The 9226-nt window shown below is 42.6% G+C and overlaps 1 protein-coding gene across 1 annotated transcript; it reads left to right on the top strand.

The window, feature by feature from the left end:
* Window positions 1-534: 534 nt before the first annotated feature.
* On the top strand, window positions 535-6593 carry LOC141440518 (uncharacterized). Its single transcript, XM_074105057.1, has 5 exons — window positions 535-774; window positions 2815-2968; window positions 3557-3645; window positions 6073-6190; window positions 6480-6593. Exons 1-5 carry the CDS (start codon window positions 535-537, stop codon window positions 6560-6562), a joined length of 684 nt encoding a protein of 227 aa, XP_073961158.1. The 3' UTR covers window positions 6563-6593.
* Window positions 6594-9226: the final 2633 nt, after the last annotated feature.

Here is a 9226-nt window from a genome sequence, read left to right on the forward strand (position 1 = left end):
ATCGGAATAAAAAGTAGCCTATGTGTTATTCCAGAGGTCCAACTACCTACATAACAAATTTCATGACTCTAAGCCCAGCGGTTGTTATTTCGAGATTTTATCCCTATCCGTGGGAATATCGGGATAAAAAGTAGCTTATGTGTTTATTCCAGAGGTCCATTGCAGCTATCTACATACGAACGAAAGCGCAATGGACTTATTTTGTAATGTCATAACCGCCAATCGCGCGCACTCGAAATAACACGTTAATATTCTTGACATAAGGTTGCATGTTGCAAGCAACGAAAATTGAAATGTTCTTAAGTACATTATCTGTTTTTGATTTGCGTTAGTAGACGCACCCACTTGTAACTTAGCGATGGGACATTTTTGCGACTTGAATTTCTAGGTGACAGTGTATCTAGGGTATTCTAAATCGATGGCATAGAGTTATACTTTTCGATACAAAGAATATAATTTTGCCGGACACGTTGCTTTTACGGTCATGGTGTGACACGGTGTAATGGGCCCTTTATTGCCATCCAGCTAACTATCATGGCTTTAACGCTGTCAATGCACATGGTGATCTTAATTCTCAAAATTGTGATGATTGCGGGTGTTAAAAAGCCGGCCGGGCCCCATCTCGAGCCCGAGGATAAGACGTCCTGTGAAGAGTTCAGCCGTTACGCGAGATTCAACCCTTACACCGTGCTGGACGAGACGTGGATGGTGTTTTATTTCTGGGCCCCGCAAACGCCCACGCTGCGGGTGGACTTCACTTTGCCACGGAAAAGCGTAAGTCTTAAGCCCAATTTACACCGCGAGCGGAGCGGACTCAGTTTAACACATCCGGCCCCAGTGACACAACGTCTGTGCCTTTTTAATTCTCTAACTCCTATGCCAGTGACACGTATTTATGACTGCTGTGGGATATACGCTACGTAAGAGCTTAGTGGACCGCATTCGGCTCCGGCAACGTTCCGTTCTGCCAGCCTTTAGGAAGAGTAAGAACTAAAGTCACAGACGTTGTGTCACTGGCACCGGAATGTATTACGTTTGTGACACGTATACGTGTCACTGGCATAGAAGTGACTGCTGTGTGATACGCGTAGGCATAGCGTAAGGGCTTAGTGGATCGTCGCCGGGGCCGAACGTGTTAACGCACGACGATCGGCTGCATGAATACTTACACCGAACTTCTATGAAGATGGTCGGTGTAAGTTAAACTAGTCATTAATGAGTCCGCTTCATTCGCGGTGGAAACCGTGCTTTTTTTTTTTTTTTTATTCGACTGGATGGCAAACGAGCAAGTGGGTCTCCTGATAGTAAGAGATCACCACCGCCCATAGACAACTGCAACACCAGGGTATTGCAGATGCGTTGCCAACCTAGAGGCCTAAGATGGAATACCTCAAGTGCCAGTTATTTCACCGGCTGTCTTACTCTCCACGCCGAAACACAACAGTGCAAGCACTGCTGCTTCACGGCAGGATTAGCGAGCAAGATGGTGGTAGCAATCCAGGCGGACTTTGCACAAGGTCCTACCACCTGCAAAACCCCAAGGCTGGGTGCTTTAGTACCCCAAGGCTTTAACACTTTTGAATGTAGACCGCGGATCGGCAAGCGCAGCGTAACAAGATGGACGGATGACCTGGTTAAAGCCGCGGGTTCACGGTGGATGCAGGCCGCTGCCAACCGAAGCAACTGGAGGTCTGTGGGGGAGGCCTATGTCTAACAAACACGATCTCTCATTTTGTCGCTTGTCGTATCTAAAAGGACGGCAAAGGCATGACTCGCCCGGGGTGCCTAGATCGCTAAGGCCGGCCCGGCTACCTAAGACAGCTGGTGACTATATCTAACAAACAAGATCTGTTATTATGTCGTTTGACATATCTAAAAGGGCGCCAAAGGCATGACTCGCGTGGGGTGCCTAGATCGCTAAGGCCAGCCCGGCTACCTAAGACAGCTGGTGACTATATCTAACAAACAAGATCTGTTATTATGTCGTTTGTCGTATCTAAAAGGGCGCCAAAGGCATGACTCGCGCGGGGTGCCTAGATGGCTAAGGCCAGCCCGGCTACCTAAGACAGCTGGTGACTATATCTAACAAACAAGATCTGTTATTATGTCGTTTGACATATCTAAAAGGGCGCCAAAGGCATGACTCGCGCGGGGTGCCTAGATGGCTAAGGCCAGCCCGGCTACCTAAGACAGCTGGTGACTATATCTAACAAACAAGATCTGTATTGTCGCTTGACGTATCTAAAAGGGCGCCAAAGGCATGACTCGCGGGGGGTGCCTAGATGGCTAAGGCCGGCCCGGCTACCTAAGACAGTTAATGCCTATATCTAACAAACAAGATCTGTATTGTCGCTTGACGTATCTAAAAGGGCGCCAAAGGCATGACTCGCCCGGGGTGCCTAGATAGCTAAGGCCGGCCCGGCTACCTAAGACAGCTAATGCCTATATCTAACAAACAAGATATGTATTATGTCGCTTGTCGTATCTAAAAGGGCGCCAAAGGCATGACTCGCCCGGGGTGCCTAGATAGCTAAGGCCGGCCCGGCTACCTAAGACAGCTAATGCCTATATCTAACAAACAAGATATGTATTATGTCGCTTGTCGTATCTAAAAGGGCGCCAAAGGCATGACTCGCCCGGGGTGCCTAGATAGCTAAGGCCGGCCCGGCTACCTAAGACAGCTAATGCCTATATCTAACAAACAAGATATGTATTATGTCGCTTGTCGTATCTTAAAGGCCGCTAAAGGCTTGACTCGCCCGGGGTGCTTAGATGGCTAAGGCCTACCCTACCTAAGGCTACAAGTGTTTCTAGGACTACAAGTTGCTGCACGATTATTTGGACGAGCACGTGAGCACGCCGGTCAACTGGACCGCCCGGCACGTGCTCATACGGGAGTCGGGTCAGATGAGTCTGCTGGTGGAGAACGGAGACCGCGGCCAGTATCTGATGTACGTGCCGTTGCAAGGTAAGCCGCACGGAATTAGCTTCTACGGGTTCCTTAGCCCTTACATTCGAGTGACGGAACCCTTATGGCAAGGTTTCTTAAAGTGGACTCCAGCGGGCCCTTAGGCCACTGTTCTTATCTTTTTGGCTTGCGACATCTCACTATCTCACTAATATTATAAATGTGAAAGTTTGTAAGTATGTTTGTTTATTTTATTTGTTACTTCATCACGTCTAAGCCACTGAACCAATTAAGATGAAATTCGGTATACAGATAGATTAGGTCCCGGAGAAATTGTATCGTTCCTGCGGGATAGCGATAAACGAATTCTGCGCGGAGGAAGTCGCGGGTAACGGCTAGTAAATAATAAATATATTCTGAAGCCGACCCTAAAAACAATGCTAAAATTGACGACTAATCATATAATTATTTTTATTACATTATTTTTTTCGTGAGGTTTGCGTTTCTTTTTAATATTTATTAATAGAAACGCAAACCTCACGAGAATGTGACTCGCTCATGTCCTGTATTTTGATATCAATCAACTATTGGCTTTATTTTGACGAGGCATTGCGACAGATGGCGCTGTAAGCCAGTTCCCGTTTCCAGGTGTTCCTGAAGGCAAGAAGCTGGATCCAGTGGACGTGAGGTTCAAGCAGACCGGAGACAACGAGGTGCTGGGCATGATGCTGTGTGAGGTATGCCCATTGTTGTCCGACACAGCAACAGGGCGTATTCTGTTTTATGTCTCTACACATTACATCGTATCATGCCATGACCGTAACAGGAACATAATATCAAACGCATACATGACCCGCAACGGCGACGGTTGGTTACGAAACGTGCTTGCGGACATCTCATACTTTTCAATACAACGAATATATTTTATCTGACACGTTTCTATTACGGTCATGAAGATACGGTGTATACGTAGAAACCTTAAGGATGCGTTCCCACTGGAGATGTGCGAGTATGTGTTACGAGGAACGTGTTTTTCATTAAACAATAGAAACGCTTCATTCGCCTATCCTCGCACAGCACATCTCTGGTGGAAACAGCTGAGCGGAAAGAGGCGAGGTAAATGAAGCGTTTTTATTGTCGTTGTTGTTGTCGTCCTATGGTACTCCAGTGGTACAAAGGGCCTTCGTGAGACGTCGCCATCAGCTCCTGTCCTGCGCCGTTTGTCCCGCGTCTCCCCAACTCAGCCCGGCCGCCCGCAGCTCGGCGTCCACGGTGCGCTGCCACGTGTGCGCCGGCTCCCATGCGGCCTCCACGTGAACGCGACCTTGGCTGTATTGTCCTCTGGTCTTCGGAGGGTGTGCCCTATCCACTTCCATTCCGTTGTGCGATCTCTCGCTTATAATTTGATGGCATCGCTTCCATAGATCCTCGTTGCTGATAGTGTTCGGCCAAAATATGCGCAGGATGGACCTCAGGCATTTCTTAACGAACACTTGTAGTTAAGATTGGTTTTTGGAATCTTTTTTTTTGTATTTTTTATTTCAATTCAAATTTTACTTTTACGGTCATCCCGTAAAACCGAAATTGAAAATACAAACTGAAATATAGATGCACAGAAAAAAGAAAAATAAGACCATCACTGGGAATCGGCGGTACGGATTACCGAGGACCTGGTTCGATTCCCAGTGATGGTCTTATTTTTCTGTTTTTCTGTGCATCTATATTTCAGTTTGTATTTTGAACACTTGTAGCTTGCTCGTCAGACCCTTTGTCTCCTTCCAAGTCTCGCAGCCGAAGAGCAAAACAGACTTCACTATGGAATCGAAGAGGGAAACCTTGATCCGCCGAGTGAGCACGTTCGAATCCCACACAGTTTTTAGCTAAGCAAAGGCACCTTTCGCCTTCTTGATCCTCGCGTCGACATCGTCATTGGAGCCACCGCTGTTGGTCACGGTTGGTTTTTGGTTGGTTGGTTGGGTTTTTATTGGTTAATGTATAATGAAAAACACATTACTCGCAACACATCCTCGTACATCTGTGGTAGCAACGGAGCCTTAAAGTGAATGAATGAAATTATAGGTTTATGACTTTAGGATAAATTAGTTTTAATTCTATTTTACTTTTGTTTTTGTAATGACTTTTTTTTACACAAAAACAGGCATGCGTTTACCACAATCACGCCAGGTGATAAGCGAAGATGTTTTATATATATATATATTAAGGGGGTAAACGAGCATAAGGGTCACCTGATGGGAAGCAATCACCGCCGCCCATGGACACCTGACTAAGATGGAACAAACTTGCCCAATAAATGCCCAAAAGGAGGGTGGGCTAATTGGCCTAATGACCAATAAGGACAAGCGATATGTCACTGGATAGCTTATACTAAGTTCTAAAACTTTTACTATGGCGGGTAGTCCCAAATCTTTGGATGAAAAAAGTTACCGCTGCATAAAAGTAGGTTGCAGGTGGCAGGACCTCGTGCAAGGTCCGCCCGGATTGCTACCACCATCTTGCTCGCTAATCCTGCCGTGAAGCAGCAGTACTTGCACTGTTGTGTTTCGGCGTGGAGAGTAAGGCACTTGAGGTATACCATCTTAGGCCTCTAGGTTAGCAACGTATCTGCAATACCCCTGGTGTTGCAGATGTTTATGGGAGGTGGTGATCTCTTACCATCAGGAGACCCACTTGCTAGTTTGCCAACCAGTCGAATAAAAAAAAAGGTTTTTTCGATACTAAGTAAGTTCCTGTATGTTGATGATTTTGTATAATGATTTTGTTTTATATGCGTTTTCATATTTTTTACACAGTGATTCGAGATTGCCCGCCGTACAAAAAGTTGTAGAATATAAAAAAAACCTTTTATATTCTAAAAATATATAATATTTTTTATATCTTAAAAAATCTTGTCGTTATTGGTTCCTACGCCAGAGTCTATACAAATCTGGCCATCCTCCTTTGGGATTTATTGTAAATATTGTGTGCTAAAAATATTTTTAGGAATGAATGAAATTAATGAATAAAATTCTACTGTTTAAAAGTATAATTTGAAGTTTCGGTTCGGTTTTCGGCCAAGACACAGAACCTTTCGGCTCCGCTAAACCTTACACTTAAAAGTTGATAAAAACATCACGCGATCAATAGACTACCTGAACTTATTCCAGAGCCAGGAAGTGTACGCGATGGCACGAATAAGCAAGGTACCTCGTAAGGCCCACCTGCAGGACGCGGCCGCACGGCTCAACTACCGCTGTCGCGGCGGAAAGTCCTACCTATACGCAGGTCAGTGCGAACTAAGCCCAACACACACAGAAGACAGACAGACGGACAAACATGGCGAAACCATAAAAGTTCCTAGTTAACTACGGAACCCTAAAACAATTAAACTACAGCAAGGGCCTAGTGTCTGTGGCCCTTAAGGCGACTTTACTCCAAAAAAACTGTTACCGAGGTACTTAAATCTAGTCTCTCTCAACGGGTCGCCTACTAAAATTAGGCTTGTGTTACATGAACATGAACTAAGTACTAGAAACTTAGTGTCACCCAGATTTACTACTTAATTTTTGCGCAGGTCACAACTGGATGCCCATCCCTGAACAAGACGAGAGGACCTTCTGGTCCCCGCTGCGACAGACCCGCTACATGGTGGACTAGCTCGCTATCTCGGTAGCAACTCGATGTTGACGACCGCGACCTGCTACCGCGACCGGCGACCGCGACCGACGAACGCGATCGGGTCGCGCAGTATGAATTCATATGAAGCACGGACAGACGCAAAACCGCGTCGCGCTAGTAACAAGGAATGGTGACGTGTCCGGCTCAGATTTAATTAATTTTGATATATGTTAGAGAGTAATCTAAAATAATAGACACAAAAACTCTCTACAGAAGCTAGAGGGTTCAGTCACTATTCAGTATATTGGAAGACAATTTATCCCAATCCCTACTAATATCCCTACTAATATTATAAATGCGAAAGTAACTCTGTCTGTCTGTCTGTCTGTTACGCTTTCACGTCGAAACCACTGAACCGATTTTGATGAAATTTGGTATATAGATATTTTGAACCCCAAGGATCAACATAGGATACCTTTTATTCCGGTAGAGGGCGCCACCGCGCGATAACCTAGATCCGCGCAGACGAAGTCGCGGGCTTAAGCTAGTAGGCAGTAAAAATAAAACATGTACAGTCGAGTTCATAAACTTGTGAGCAAACATTTGATCAAAAATATCTGAACACGCTTCTACGCCGTTAAGAGCGCGCAAACATTTTGTCCCAACTCGTCACTGGCGCGATCTCCTTCCGCGGCCTGTGTTTCGCCCGCACACTACAACGCTTTGCTGTGTGCGTACGATGCGTGCGTTGCCGAAACATTAAACACATCTTGATCGTTGTACATTTTCCGTCGTAGTAAAATTAAGAAAAAAAATTGTTGCGATTTAAATATTTTTATTCTTTAACATAATAATTTATTTTATTACTTACAAGCTTTTTACTTATCTTGCCCTGTTAGTATGTTAGTTATTAGTAGGTATGGATAAAATTTGGAAAGCTAAACTTGACTAAATATGCGTTTTCAGATTAAGTTAAAATTTTACATACGTGTGTAAATCAAATGACAATGCAGTATATTATTATGATTTATGAAGCCTGATCTGATGATGGAGCTGGAAGGTGGCCGTAGGAACTCTGTAATAAATCTATATAACCACATCGACTTTGGACTCGTTTGATTCGTCTTGACAAGTACTTTGGCCCTAGATGGCAACAACGTATAAAAATTACAGTCAGTAAAAAAGCTGGCAATAAAAATTTAATTTTTCAGTGCGCGCAAAATATTTAGTTTCAATGTTTCTCACGCATATGATGTATATACCTTACTGTGTGAGGGCATGTAATACTTAGTAAATAAATGAATATTTCATCATCATTGCTCATAATTATTTTCATCTAATACCTTTAAACGAGCAATTCCGAAATCCCCGATATATACATATATATATATATATATATATTTCGGCGATAATGTGTGTATATAAAATATTGTATGTATGTATGTCACGGGTACGGTATTGAATCCTGAGCGTAACGAAGGACTCCAGATTTAACTCCCGAGCGCAGCGAGGGTGTCGTGCGTTAACTCCCGAGCGAAGCGAGGGTTTTAAGATGGGAGTCCTTAGATCAGATGGAGTCGACTTCTCTGGGAGTAGATTATTAACAATGCGTAAGGCGTCTAATTTAATGGACTACGGAGTCCAATGAAATTTTATTAACAGGAATTTCATTAGCTATCGTATATGTTCGGAGACAGTCTATCAAAACTGAGTAGGTAGTATCCTGGAATGTTTAATAAACAATAATCTTCATTTTATATGATTTTACTTGTACGTACCTAATAAAATACTGTGGCAAACTAGACAAAAATTGTGGCAAAATCTATTTTTTTTAAAGTTGAAAATGCATCATACATTTTACATATTGGGACTTATAGAAATCTCATGATTAGGTATATTCGACATTTCAGTCTGTTCTATTTTCCGTCTGAAAAACAAATGCAATCTTAAAATCAAGAAAGTAATGTTATCATAAATCCAAATTGAATTAAATTTAACACAAAACGTATTTATTATTGATCCTGAATGTACAGTAATGCGAATTAGTATTGATAAATAACTTTTAATGGTAGTATAGTACCTGATAAAAAATGCTATCTTAAAACCAAAAACAGTAATTTCACAGTAACCTTAATTCCGATTTGGAGTGAATTTAACAAAAAAAAATTTATGGAACTAGATTTCTATCTTGGATTTACAGTAATGGTAATTAATAATGATGAATAACCTTTTCTAAGCAGCTCATACTGTGTTAACAGTACTGTGTTTTTTCATCCAAATGATTTTAGTTTATTGCCCATATCTAAGAATATAAGATTTTTACTGTACAACAAGATTTTATTTACTTTTATATCATACTCACTATCATACTAACAAACATACTAACAGGGCAAGTTAAATAAAAGCTTTAATAACTTTATTTAACTTACATTTTATTTTTTTAATACAATTTATTTATTTATTTATTTATTTATTTATTGGTAAAAACTATGTTCACGTGGCATTACAGTTTACACTAATGCACCACGAAAACGAAATCTATTATTTAAACTTACACTGAACATACTAACTAAACTTAGGTTTAAACTTATTATAACAATAACAGGTTTAAATTGGGACAGTCGAAATCCTATCATCTAAAAACTCACAAAACCGCAAGCATTCAGCACGCACAGCCGTCCATCTCCACGCTAGCAGGTCGCA

Source organism: Choristoneura fumiferana, chromosome Z (genome assembly GCF_025370935.1).
Source record: "Choristoneura fumiferana chromosome Z, NRCan_CFum_1, whole genome shotgun sequence".
Classification (NCBI taxonomy): Eukaryota; Metazoa; Arthropoda; class Insecta; order Lepidoptera; family Tortricidae; genus Choristoneura; species Choristoneura fumiferana.

What these genes read in the sequence shown, in the direction of transcription:
- LOC141440518 (XM_074105057.1), top strand. Translation starts at nt 535, where the DNA reads ATGGCTTTAACGCTGTCAATGCACATGGTGATCTTAATTCTCAAAATT. An exon ending in GATGTACGTGCCGTTGCAAG is followed by an intron (nt 2,969 to 3,556) that starts GTAAGCCGCACG and finishes TCCCGTTTCCAG; the next exon opens with GTGTTCCTGAAGGCAAGAAG. An exon ending in TGGGCATGATGCTGTGTGAG is followed by an intron (nt 3,646 to 6,072) that starts GTATGCCCATTG and finishes AACTTATTCCAG; the next exon opens with AGCCAGGAAGTGTACGCGAT.